The 13,516-nt window shown below is 49.1% G+C and overlaps 1 protein-coding gene across 1 annotated transcript in view; it reads left to right on the forward strand.

The window, feature by feature from the left end:
- CACNA1A (calcium voltage-gated channel subunit alpha1 A) overlaps nucleotides 1-13,516 on the forward strand; it is a 379,285-nt gene that overhangs the window by 325,935 nt on the left and 39,834 nt on the right. The window contains 5 exon segments of the mRNA XM_021083710.1: nucleotides 2,128-2,265; nucleotides 3,992-4,193; nucleotides 6,137-6,301; nucleotides 10,071-10,181; nucleotides 12,921-13,004. Of these exon segments, the coding sequence (XP_020939369.1) occupies nucleotides 2,128-2,265; nucleotides 3,992-4,193; nucleotides 6,137-6,301; nucleotides 10,071-10,181; nucleotides 12,921-13,004 (700 nt within the window).

The following is a 13,516-nucleotide window of genomic DNA, read 5'->3' on the forward strand; positions in this document are numbered from 1 at the left end:
CCATTTTTGACACAGCAGCCAGAACAAATCTTTTTCAGTTGCCTTCTTTATCAAATGGGGGATAACAGTATGCATCTAGGCACCCTTACCTGAAACCTTTACAGACAAATGTGTTTGGAAACTCAGAATATTTTGAGTTTTTTGTTTTTTTGGGTTTTTTTTAGAAAGGTTGTGTAGTGCACGTCTCACAAAGGACATAACACCCTCAGCTAGTTAAGGCAGCCCTGTGAACAAAAGGGGTATTTCTTCCAGGCAACACACAAATCAGCTAAATAACAAGTCCAGAGAGCCTTGCATCCAATGGAGTCAGGCTTTGTTGCCAGACAAATGAGATCAGAGATGAGCAAACTTTGTTGAGGGCCAAATAGTAAATATCTTTGACCTTGCATACAGTTTTCTTTCGCAACTAATGTAACTCAAAAGCAAATGCAGACAATAGGTAAAGGAATGATTGTTCTAATTAATCTTTCTTTCTGGAAACTAAAAATGTTTTCTTTTTTCCTTTTTTTTTTTTTAAATGGTCACACCCATGGCACGTGGAAGTTCCTAGGCCAGGAATGCTGGCCCGTGACAGCGCTGGATCCTTTAACCCACTGAAAGGGGCTGGGATTGAACCTGCACCTACACGATGACCCAAACCTCTGCACTCAGGCTCTTAATACACTATGCCACAGCGGGAACTCCTGGAAGCAAAAATTTGAATGTATTTCAAATGTTATTTTTACCTGTTGTGAACGAATTCTTTCGATTTTGTTTCAGCCATTTAAAAATGTCAACGAGGCGTTCCTGTTGTGATTCAGTGGTTAAGAACCCAACTAGTATCCATGAGGTTGTGGGTTCAATCCCTGGCCTCACTCAGTGGGTTAAAGATCTGGCATTGCCACAAGCTGAGGCATAGGTTGCAGGTGTGGCTTGGATCCAGTGTTGCTGTGGCTGTGGTGTAGGCCAGCAGCCTCAGCTCAGATTCTACCACTAGCCTGGGAGCTTCCATATGCCCCAGGTGCAGCCCTAAAAAGACAAAAGACAAAAAAAAAGGAAATAAAAAGAAAAAAAATTTTAAGAAATAAATAAAGATGTAAATGACCATACTTAGCTGATGGGCCACACAAAGATAGGTCCAGATTTGCTCTGCAGGCTGGAACTTAGCAACTGCTGGGTGAGGGGAAAAAAATGTTTGGTTTTTCAAAGCTTTCTAGATTTTGGAGTTGTGGGTAAGAGATTTTGGTCCTGAAGTCTCCCATCTTTGGGTCATCCTCATGACGGAACGTTTAGACTCGGTCGGAGAAAGTGCTGAACCTCTCACTAATCAAGCGCTCAGTAACACTTTTTGTCACTAACGTAGCTAGGGTTACTGTGCTGCTGGGAGCAGCCTGTTCCTATACTGATGGCTGTTTCCTGGAACTGGAAGGATCCCAGGCAACTGGCTAGGCATCTGGGGCTAACCTTTGCTCCCTAACCTGAGAAGGATCAGCATCTCCCCGGCCTTGTCCTGATAAACCAAGAAATGTGCTTATCTCCTATCCTGCTCTTAACCCCCCTCCCAAGCCACAGGTTCCCACCCTCAGGACTAGAAGTATTCAAGTTGGAAGAGGGCACTAGATTCTGAGTCAATTCTCCAAAAAGATAATAAAAAGAGGAGTTCCCTTTTGGCTCAGCATGTTAAGGATCTGGCATTGTCACTTCAGGGGCTCTGGTGGCTGCTGTGGTGCAGATTTGAGCCCTACCCTAGGAACTTCCATATGCTGCAGGTGCAAAAACAAACAAACAAAAACCAACAACAATAAGAAAAAATGACTGGACTCACACAGAGTCCCCTGGTGGTCTCTTGGATTTGACACTTTCACCAATGCAGCCCAGGTTCAGTCCCTGGTCTGGCAACTGATATCCCACTGCACACCATGGAGAAAAATAAAAGGTTGGCCTGAATCAGCTCCCCCACTGGACATGGCATCACCTTGGATTTGTCCCCAAGTGGATACCCACACACTCCAGGGGAAAATGGGGGTGTGGCTGCTTCCCAGGCTGAGCGTGGGCTGGTAGGAGCCTCTTCCTCCTCCTCCCCCACCTCTCTGGTGGCCATTGACGGGTGTCCCTTGGTGGCCTCACAGTCCCCATTTTCTGTGGCAGTGGCAAGTACCTCCTCTATGAGAAGAATGAGGTGAAGGCGAGGGACCGAGAATGGAAGAAGTATGAGTTCCATTACGACAACGTGCTGTGGGCCCTGCTGACCCTCTTCACCGTGTCCACCGGAGAGGGCTGGCCGCAGTAAGTGGCCCTGTCTGAGAGCCCCGCCCACAGGAGCTCCTGTTGGGGGCGGGGAGGAAGGAGTGGGAGAGGAAAGGGTCTGAGAGCCCAGTGTTGAGAAAGGTCTAAGGAAGGAGGGGTTCACTCCTGGCTTGCAGAAGTGGGGACAACGCCAGATGCAAGACGGGCTGTCACCAGAGCAGCCACCACCACATGTGGTTGGGCTTCTAGGGGCGGAAATCCAGCCATCACTTGGCTCACCAGCCGCTGAATGCTTAAGGGCTATGCGTTCCCAGAACAGGCACTGTTTCTAATTTGCAGAAAGGCTGCACGTACACTGTTAACCCTTCCTGTGCTGGTGACCCCAAACCGCCAAGGTGATGGGGGTGGGGCAGCGAGGTTGGGGTGTGGGGAGCATGGCATTTTCCAAGTCTGTCTGACCACAGGACCATTCTCTCCCAGACTGGGGTAAGATGGGTGAGGCCAACTCGTGTGCATCCAAAATTTAAATTTTGGGAGGAGTTCCCTGGTGTCTCAGTGGGTGAAGGACCGGGCCTTGTCACTGCTGTGACTCTGGTTATTGACGTGGCCAGGGTTTGATCCTGGGCCTGGGAACTTCCCCCATGCCACAGGCATCCCCCCCCAAAAAAAAGTGCCTTCAAAATTTAAATTCTTGATATTTTGTTCATCATGGATTTTTGGCACTTCTTTTGATTTTTTTAAAACACTGCAGTTATTGCTAAATGCCATTTATCTCAGTTACTGATGGGTTTGACACCCCCTTCATTTGTGCCCAAAGCAAATGCCTCTCTTTCACCTTAGTCGTCCTCCTCCCAGAGGTCTCGGCTGAATTCAAGTTGAAGGTTTGGTAGATTCCAGTGTGTGCCTTCAGCATCCTCACCTCCTCCCCTCAATCAGCAAACATCCTATCCCAAGAGTGCTTTTCCCCGCACCCACACACATCTCAGTACCCACACGTATGGAGCTAGTACTAGCCCATAAGGCACCTTTGAGCAAATTTTTAAAGACATGCCTTCTTCAACAGACTTCACCTCCATCTGTCAGAAAAGCACTGCAATCTACTTAATGATCTCGCCCAAAGAAGGCACTTTATGGCCACCTGCCAAAAAGCTGTCTTCATTAATATACAAATCTATCATGTCTTGTATGAACAGTCCCCTTAGACGCAGAGCCCTTGAGCAGTGCTTGACCTGTGCAACTGTCCAGAGCAGCCATGTACACACTCGCTCCCATGTGCATCCTCCTTACACGTCCTCAGCTCCCAACACCACCTGTGCTTAAATACCACGCCCCCCACACACACACACATACACAGACACCTGCCTCCGTGACCCACTGGTCACTTCCATTCATGACTATAAACCTAGTTGCAATCCCACCTTGGCCACGTCTGAGGGAGTAATCTTCAGAAAATCACTTTAAATTGCTGAACTCAGTTTCCTAGTGTGCAAAATGGAGCCAGTAATGACGTCCATAAGAGATTGCTGGGAAAATAAAATTGACCATCTTTTCCAGCACAAAATAGACCCTCGATATAGGGCAGTAGACCTAACTGGCATTGTTGTTAACACAGGGAAAGGAGATGGAAAGATTACAGCTTCATAAAGTAACCACAGCGACCAGAGTCAGAAAACAGTGACTACTCTTTATTTCTTTTCTGTTGTCTCCTAATGCTCTCCTCCATTCCCGTCTCAATTTCCCCTTCTCCTAACCCTGGTCCTCACAGGGTCCTCAAGCACTCTGTGGATGCCACCTTTGAGAACCAGGGTCCCAGCCCTGGGTACCGCATGGAGATGTCCATCTTCTATGTCGTCTACTTTGTGGTGTTCCCCTTCTTCTTCGTCAATATCTTTGTGGCCTTGATCATCATCACCTTCCAGGAGCAGGGGGACAAGATGATGGAGGAATACAGCCTGGAGAAAAATGAGGTACCACTTCCCAGGTTCATTCCCAATTAAAAAAGTGATAGCCCACCACCACCACCACCACCACCCCCCGCCACACACACACAGAGACACAGTTACCAGCTTCTGAGGGCATCTGGGGAGGAAAAAAGCAGCATTTTCTAAGTAGAATCCAGTCTGCAGGGAGAGCAGCCTTTCATGGGGTTTCCAGAGGAAGACCCATCAAAGAGCAGCTGTATGTATCAGTCAGTTTGGTGTAGGTTATGATGCAGTAACAAGCATCCCTAGCATCTCAGTGCCAGATATTCACAAAAGAATTGGACTGCATGTCCAGGTAGTTCTGCTCTGTCATCTTTATTCTGGTCCCCCCTGAGATACTTCAGACAAAAAACAGAACAGCAAGCCATGGTCTAACTCTGGTGGCTTGTGCCCAGAAGTGACATGTCACTTTTCACATTTCATTAGCCAGAGCTATTCACACATCCATGTGTCATGTCAGTGTAGTGGGGAAGTATAATCTGCCCCCAGGGAGGAGTGGTGACTTTTTACGAGTGAAAATCCAGTCCACCAGAGAGTATAGGCATGACCTTTTGCCCTTCTAGAATCATCCAAGCTAAGACTAAATAACCACCATTCCTCCCTGTCTCCCTCCCTCAAAGAGAAGGAGGAGCAAAGTATTTGGTAAGAAAGAATGGTTAGGGAGTTCCCTGGAGGCCTTGTGGTTAAGGATTCAGTGTTGTTATTGCTGTGGCTCAGGTTTGATCCCTGGCTCCAGAACCTCTGCATGCTGCAGGTGCGGCCAATACACACACACACACACACACACACACACACACACACACACACACACACAGCAGGAGTTTCTACTGTGGCACAGTGGGTTAAGAATCCACCTGCAGAGGCTCAGGTTGCCGAGGAGGGTTTGATCCTTGGCCCAGCACAATGGGTTAAAGGATCCAGCATTACTGCAGCTGCAACATAAGTTGCAGCTGTGACTCAGATTCAGTCCTGGCCCAGAAATTTTCATATGCCACAGGTGCAGCCATAAAAAAGTGTGTGTGTGTGTGTGTGTGTGTGTGTGTGTGTACGCATATGTGCATGTATATGTGTATGAATGACACAAATGAAAATACCTATGAAACAGAAACAGACTCACAGAGAACAGATTTGTAGTTGCCAAAGGGGAGGGGGGTGGAAAAGGTATGGATTGGGAGTTTGGGATTAGCAGAGGCAAACTATTATATATATAGGATGAATAAATAAGGTCTTACCTTATAACACAGGGAACTCTATTCAATATCCTGTGATTAAACCATAATGGGAGAATATGAAGATATACTAAATATATATATGAATATACATATATGTATATATCTGAATCACTTTGCTGTATGGTAGAAATTAACACAACATTGCAAATCAACCACATTTCAATAAAATTTTTTTTAAAAGGAAGAAAGAATGGGAAGTTTCCTTGTGGCACAGCAGGTTAAGGATTCAGCCTTGCCACAACTGTAACGTAGGCCACAAACTGCGGGGCACATTCAATCCCTGACCCAGGAGCTTCCGCATGCTGCAGGCGCAGCCAGAAAGAAAGGAAAAACCATTAGGCCTCAAAGTCAGACTCTGGTTGAAATTTGAGTTTTGCTCACTTGTCGGCTATGCCGCCTCAGGCAAGTGGCTTAACCTCTCTGAGCCTTTATTTTCCTCATCTGCGAACTGAGGCTCTTGATAGCACCCACTACCCATGTTTGCTAAGAGGATTCATTAAGATAGCGAGGGAGTGTCAGCACAGGGTCTGGCAGGTGGTGTCTTCTCAAGGAGCCGTAGCTGTCGGGAGAGGCAGACGTTCAAGCAGACGTGCGTGCTGTGTGGAGTGAGAGCTGTGTGGAGTGAGATGGGGGGTGCTGGGTGTCCAGCCGCCTCTTTCCTGCCTCCACCCCTCACTACTGAGCTCTTTCCCACAGAGGGCCTGCATCGACTTCGCCATCAGCGCCAAACCCCTGACCCGACACATGCCCCAGAACAAGCAGAGTTTCCAGTACCGCATGTGGCAGTTCGTGGTGTCCCCACCTTTTGAGTACACCATCATGGCCATGATCGCCCTCAACACCATCGTGCTCATGATGAAGGTGAGCCCCCCTGCCCAGCACGACTTAACCCCCACCCCGCCTCTGTCCCACAAACCCGCCCTCATCTAGCAAAATAGAACCGGCTACTCAAGTTGCCCAGACAGACCACACTCCATGTCACTGCCAAGACTTTGCTCCATTGTTCCCTCTGCCTGACACACAGTTCCCACCACTGCCTGGCCTGCCTCTTCCAGCTGCTCCTGAAGAGCTCTTCTTCCAGGAAGTCTTCCCTGACCTCCCAGGACCACATGAGGTCTTTGCAAGCATCCTGTTATCTCATGTGTCAACATATCAGGGTCAGGGGAGTTCCTGATATGTTGACACATAGTTCAGTGGGTTAAGAACGTGACTAGTATCCACGAGGATGCGGGTTCAATCCCTGGCCTCTTTCAGTGGGTTAAGAACCTGGCGTTGCCACAAAGCTGCAGTGTAAGTCACAGATGTGGCTCAGATCAGGCCTTGCTGTGGCTGTGGTGTAGGCTGGGTGCTGCAGCCCAGATTTGAACCCTAGCCTGGGAACCTCCATATGCCGCAGGTACAGCCCTAAAAAGGAAAAAAAAAAAGATAATCGGGGTCAGGACAGTCTACGCCACCTGCCTCTGAGCTCCAAGGGGCCAGACAAGTCTCAATCACCCCTGAATTCCTGGGGTTCAGAGAGGGCTTGGCTCAGAGGGAACAAGAGTGCCCTTGATAAATGTTTGATGAGTGAAATGAGAAGGAAAGGGCAGATAAGGACCTTGGGACAGTCAGGGCCATGGAGCCCCTTCATGGTGAAAGACAGAACCTTTTGCTCTATTGGTTTGGAGACCAAAGGCCTGAATTTGAGCCCAGTTCTGCCATTAAACTCACCGTGTAACCTTACACAAGTGACCAGGGACATCTCAGGGCCTCAGTTTCCCTGTCAATGAAATGGGAATGATAATAATAGCACCTTCCTTGCCTGCAAAGTGAAAGTTTCTGCAAAGATGTTAGCACATTTCCCAATGCTTCAAAACACTCAATGCATTTTGCTGTTGATTTTTTGAACTGGCAAAAAAAAAAAGAAGCAATGCGTGTGTTCACCTGAAAATTCATCTCCTTAAGCAAGTTCTTTTATCTCATCATTGTTGGGATTAGGAAGAATGTCAAGCAAACAGAAAAGAGAGGGATAGACTAGCACAGTGCTTCTCAAACTGTTCACAGATTGTCTGGGCAATTTGTTCAAATGCAGATTCTGGTTCATCAGGGCTGGGTGGGCCTGGGACTCTGCATTTATAACCAGCATCCCGGTGATGCTGATGCAGCGGGTCCCTGGGCCACATCCTGAGTGTCCAGGCTCCTATGAACACCTGGTCTCCATCACCTGGAGTTATCCATTTGGAATCTTTGGCTATATTTGCTTCATCTGTTTTGGGGGTTTTTTTGGTGTGTTTTTTTTTTCTTTTTGTCTTTTTGCCATTTCTTAGGCCGCTCTCGCAGCATATGGAGGTTCCCAGGCTAGGGGTCTCATTGGAGCTGTAGCCGCCAGCTTTCGCCACAGCCACAGCAACGCCAGATCCGAGCCACCTCTTCGACCTACACCACAGCTCACGGCAATGCCAGATCCTTAACCCACTGAGCCACTGAGCAAGGCCAAGGATCGAACCCGCAACCTCATGGTTCCTAGTCAGATTCGTTAACCACTGAGCCACGACAGGAACTCCCCCTTTTTTTTTTTTAATTGAGGCAAAATTCACATACAATACAGTTAACCCTTTTTTTTTGTCTTTTTTTTTTTTTTTTTTTTTGTCTTTTGTCTTTTGTCTTTTTAGGGCCTCACCCATGGATGGAGATTCCCAGGCTAAGGGTCGAATCAGAGCTACAGCTGCCGGCCTACACCACAGCCACATCAACGCAGGATCCGAGCCGCGTCTACAACCTACGCCACAGCTCAGAGCAATGCCAGATCCTTAACCCCTGAGCAAGGCCAGGGATTGAACCCGCAACCTCATCGTTCCTAGTCAGATTCGTTTCCACAGCGCCACGACAGGAACTTCAGTTAACCCTTTTAAAGTGGACAATTCGGTGACATTTAGTACATTCGCCACATTTGCAACCACCACCCTATCTATTTCCAGAAATCCATCCCCATTACCAACCCCCAGCCCCCTCCTTCCAGCTCCCCACAGCCCACTCTCCCCTCTTCCCACCAAACCACTAATCTGTTTTCTGTCTCTGAAGACTACCTATTCTGGACCATTCATCTATTGTTTAAAGTCTTTTAAATGACAGACACCACACTATTTCACCTTTAAGTTCTTCAGAATGCATTTCTAAAACATCAACATTTTCCTACATGTTCTGATGCTTGACAAGATTAGTGATAACTCTCGAAGATCCATATTGAATTGTCCCCAAAAGGCCTTTTACAGTGCCTTGTCTTTTCAGCCAAGATCTCAGTGGCTACACATGGCCTCCAGTTTTTGTCTTTTCAGTCTCTATCCTCCACCCGCCCACCCCCCACCACCACCATTTTTCCCCTGTTGTTTAACTTTTTGAGGAAACCAGGAGTTCCCGTCATGGATCAGTGGTTAACGAACCTGACTACTATCCATGCGGATGCAGGTTCGATCCCTGGCCTTGCTCAGTGGGTTAAGGATCCGGCATTGATGTGAGCTGTGGTGTAGGTCGCAGACGCGGCTCAAATCCCACATTGCTGTGGCTGTGGTGCCAGTCGCAGCTACAGCTCTGATTCGACCCCTAGCCTGAGAACTTCCACTTGCTGCGGGTGCAGCCCTAAAAGGAAAAAAAAAAAAATCTTTTTGAGGAAACCAAATGAGTTGAACGAAAACTGGTCCTCCTCTGGGTTCCTTGCTTTCCTCCATCCACTGGATTTCCTGCAACCTGGTAGTTAGATATAAAAGTTGTCGATTCAAATCTGGTTAATTCATCTGGGCAAGAGTCATAAGGAGTCAGAATAGTGGTTACCTCTGGGGTGGATTACTGACTGGACGGGGGTGCAAGAAAATTGAGGGGAGAGTTCCTGTCGTGGCTCAGTGGTTAACAAATCCGACTAGGAACCATGAGGTTGTGGGTTCGATCCCTGGCCTTGCTCAGTGGGTTAAGGATCTGGCGTTGCGGTGAGCTGTGGTGTAGGCTGCAGATGTGGCTTGGATCCCAAGTTGCTGTGGCTCTGGCATAGGCCAGTGGCTACGGCTCCGATTCAACCCCTAGCCTGGGAACCTCCATATGCCACGGGAGTGGCTCGAGAAATGGCAAAAAGACGAGAAAAAAGAAATTGAGGGGGAGAGGCTGGATATGTTTTAAATCTTGATCTGGGAAGTGGTCTCATGGGAGAATTAAAAGAGAATTTAAAAAGGTCTGAAGGGGAAAAAAAAGAAAGAAAAAGAAACTACTGCAAAGACGATGCTATGGACATCTTCCCACATTCTATCAGAAGCCCCACTGCACAGGCTGCCCCAGGATCTGGGCTGCTAAGATAAGGCTCAAGGAAGTTTTTGTTTTGATAGTTGCCTTGTAGCTCAGGGGGTAAGGATCTGTTACTGTCAATGCAGTGGTTCAGTGCCTGGCCTGAGAACTTCCATATGCCGTAGACTTGGCCCCCTCCCCCAAAAAAGATTAGCCCAGCCCATGAACAGATTGCCTGGGACCTGGGTGGCTCCGCAGGACAACAGGCAAGCAGGGAAGCCAAATCTTGCCCATCCTGGGGAAGGAGCAGCCACGAAGCCACCTCCCTGCTCCCCATCACCATGTCCACCGACCCCGCCGCTCTTCCTGCTTCCTCCTCTAGTTCTACGGGGCCTCTGTTGCTTATGAAAATGCCCTGAGAGTATTCAACATCGTCTTCACCTCCCTCTTCTCTCTGGAATGTCTGCTCAAAGTCATGGCTTTTGGGATTCTGGTAAGTTCAGCCTTGGGGCTAGAGCTCTGGGTGACCTCCGGGAAAGCCTGGAGGGGCACTGGGTGCTGGGTGGTGATTTCCTCACCAGGCCCTTCTGGCCCCAACCCCAGTGGTGACTTGAGCATCCCTGCAGTGCTCAGAGATTCTACTTAGGTGTCCACAACCTGCCAAGTACGCAAAACTTTGTGCCAGGTGCCTATGTGTGATTACATGATGCATTGGGAGGGAGTAATTATTCATTTTGGGAGCAAGGAAACTCAGATCCAGACAGGCCAAGTCCATGGTATTCAAACTGTTCTGGTCACAAGCCACAGTAAGAAATACAGCTTGGGAGTTCCCACTGTGGCACAAAGGGATTGCCGGCATCTTGGGAGTGCTGGGACTCGGGTTCGATCCCTGGCCCAGCACAGTAGGTTGAGGATCCATGTTGCCCGCTTTGGCTGGGTTGGAGACTGCAGCTCGGATCTGATCCCTGGCCCCAGAACTCCATGAGCCCAGTACAGAGACTTACAGACAACCGAAATGAAATTGTCACAGAATCCATAGCTACCCTTAGCATGTGCCCTAGACTCTGAAGCTGTCTCCTTGATTCCATGTCCCTTTTTTAAAAAAATTACAGCCCCTCGGATCTGTAGGGGCTCTGGGGTCAGCAGACGGAGGCTGAATTCTCCCCTTGGCTTCCGGAGGTGGCAGAAGGTGTCACCCTTGGCACCTAAGAGATCTTGATTCAGATCATCTCCAGGCTGTGTCATCTCACCTCTCCTCCATCACCAGAAAGGTCCACCCTCTGCTCCTCCCTCAAAAGAGTCTTGCAAACCCCAAATGCAGAGAATGTGGGTCTGGAGAGTAAGGGTGAGGCCTGGCAGGCAGGGAGTGTTCAGTAAATGCTAGGAAGGGTTACAATAAACCTTGTCACGGAGTTCCTGTTGTGGCTTAGTGATAACAAAACTGTCTAGTATCCATGAGGACACAGATTCCATCCCTGGCCTTGCTCAGTGGGTTAAGGATCCAGCATTGCAATAAACTGTGATGTAGGTCTCAGATGCTGCTTGGATCCTGCGTTGCTGTGGCTGTGGTGTAGGCCGGCAGCTACAGCTCCGATTCAACCTCTAGCCTGGGAACTTCCATATGCCCTGGGTGCAGCCTAAAAAGAACCGCCCCCCCTCCAAAAAAAAGGTGTGTTGTTGAGCAGGTTCCCAATTTGGGTGACTGTGTTGCAGTTCCATGGAGAGCCTCTGGGGAAGCAGAGAGCACATCAGCCATCTCACCCATGGTAGGGGAGCTGGGGTGTTTATCCTCCAATGCTCATCAGCCATAGTCAGGACATACTCTAAAAAGAGCTGATAATTCCCCAACAAATAGGCAGCTAGGAAAACCCCTGGGCAAAGTAACAAAGGTACACAGTCAAAAGATGAGTAGGGGCCCAGCAGCACCTACTAAAATACCAAGAAGTGCCAGTGGAATTTGAATCCCTTTTAGACAGTCATAAAACAACACCCATCTATTATTGAGCAAACCCCACACCCAGTTACTCACATTCATTAACAGATTGTTGTTATACCCTTATTTTCCAGAAGAGGGCCCTGAGGCCCAAGCAGTGCAACTCAAAGGACATTTGATTCATACATGGCTAAAAAAAAACTGACCGGGAGTTCCTGTTGTGGCTCAGGGGGTTAAGAGCCCAATATAGTCTCCATGAGGATGCAGGTTCAATCCCTGACCTTGCTCAGGGGGTTAAGTATCCAGCACTGCCACAAGCTGCAGTGTAGGTCATAGATGCAGCTTGGATCTGGCACTGCTATGCCTGTGGTATAGGCCAGCAGCTGCAGCTCCAATTCGATCTCTAGCCTAGGAACTTCATATACCACAGGTGCAGCCCTAAAAAGAAAAAAAGAATGATCCTAGGAAACACAGCTCCAAAATCTGGGTCCTTCTCTGTGAAGCAGAGGGGCTACTGCAGTGTCAGATGTTCAGGAGAGAAACTGACCACTCTGAATAGGGCCCAAGCCCCGACCTGGCCTTTCCTTTTGTGAGGATGCTCAGAAGGCCTGTGTTTAGCAAGTGTCCTGCTGAGCCTTGATGAAGGGGCCGTCTATTTGAATCAGACACTTAGATCCAGGCAGGGGTGCTACTCGTTATGGGCTCAGTGTGGAATAGTTCAGTATTTTAACAACATGCTACATACCTGTGCATCCCATTTGAGCCAGAACCCAGCCCAGTCAGGATAGATCAAGTTAAGCTGCGATAACAAACAACCCCCACATCTCAGTTGTTCCAGTCAACAAAGGGTTTGTCAAAACTCCAGTAGGGGGAGCTGTTTGCCTCTGCTTTACTCAGAGACACAGGCTCTTAGAGCCACCACCATCGGGCACATTGCTGGTCACCAGGCCCAGGGTCAAATGAGTCCTCTGTTGGCCAGGAAGTGAATCACATTGCCTTTATTCACAACTAGACACACAGCCTTGTCTGACCACTAAGGTGGCCAGGAAGTATAGCCTGGTATGTGCTTGAAAGCCATGAGAAGGCTGGGGGGGGAGGTTCCCGGGGAGGGGGCACTCAGAACAGATGTTCAGAATCTGAGCAGCCTGTACAGCAACATTTTGCTCTTTGAATGACCGTAACTGTCCCGGGCACTCAGACTGGTCTGAAGCTGTGCCCTGACGGGCCCCCTGGGCTGGACATGGGGGCCAGCCATGGAGTCCCGCGTTGGCATCTCTGTCTTATGGGTCCCCCTTCTAGAATTATTTCCGCGATGCCTGGAACATCTTCGACTTTGTGACTGTTCTGGGCAGCATCACAGACATCCTTGTGACCGAGTTTGGGGTAAGTTTCCCGCTGGCTTCTCTCTGGGCAATTCCTGGCTGGGCTGGGAGGGGCGAGGAGGAGGTCACTGAGAGGCGGTGGGTCCTGACAGCCACAGCTGGCTCAAGCCAGCACTTGACTGTGACCAAAGAGGGAGAAGCAGGGTCCCAAGGAGCAAGGGCAGCCCCTTGGGAGGGCGAGCGGGGAGATGGGGTATCCAAAGCCGTGGCTCTGGGGCCAGTGCTGCAGCCTGAACTTCCCTGCATCTTGACTACTGACTTAGGAATAAATAATGTGATGAACTCATTGAGCAAATGGAGACACTGAAAGGATCCCGAGGCTGAGCCCCACCCCCAAACACCACACAATCTTGGGGGCCCAGAGGGAACCAGCTTCAAGTTCATTCTGCTTGAACTAACCACCTTCTGACTCATGGGCAGGAGGGAGCCGTGGCCCTTGGGCTAACAGGGGCGATGCCATATCTAGGGCCCTAGAAGGGTCCCCTGGGCATGTCTTCCTCTGTCCCCAGGCCT

Source organism: Sus scrofa, chromosome 2 (assembly GCF_000003025.6).
Source record: "Sus scrofa isolate TJ Tabasco breed Duroc chromosome 2, Sscrofa11.1, whole genome shotgun sequence".
Lineage (NCBI taxonomy): Eukaryota > Metazoa > Chordata > Mammalia > Artiodactyla > Suidae > Sus > Sus scrofa.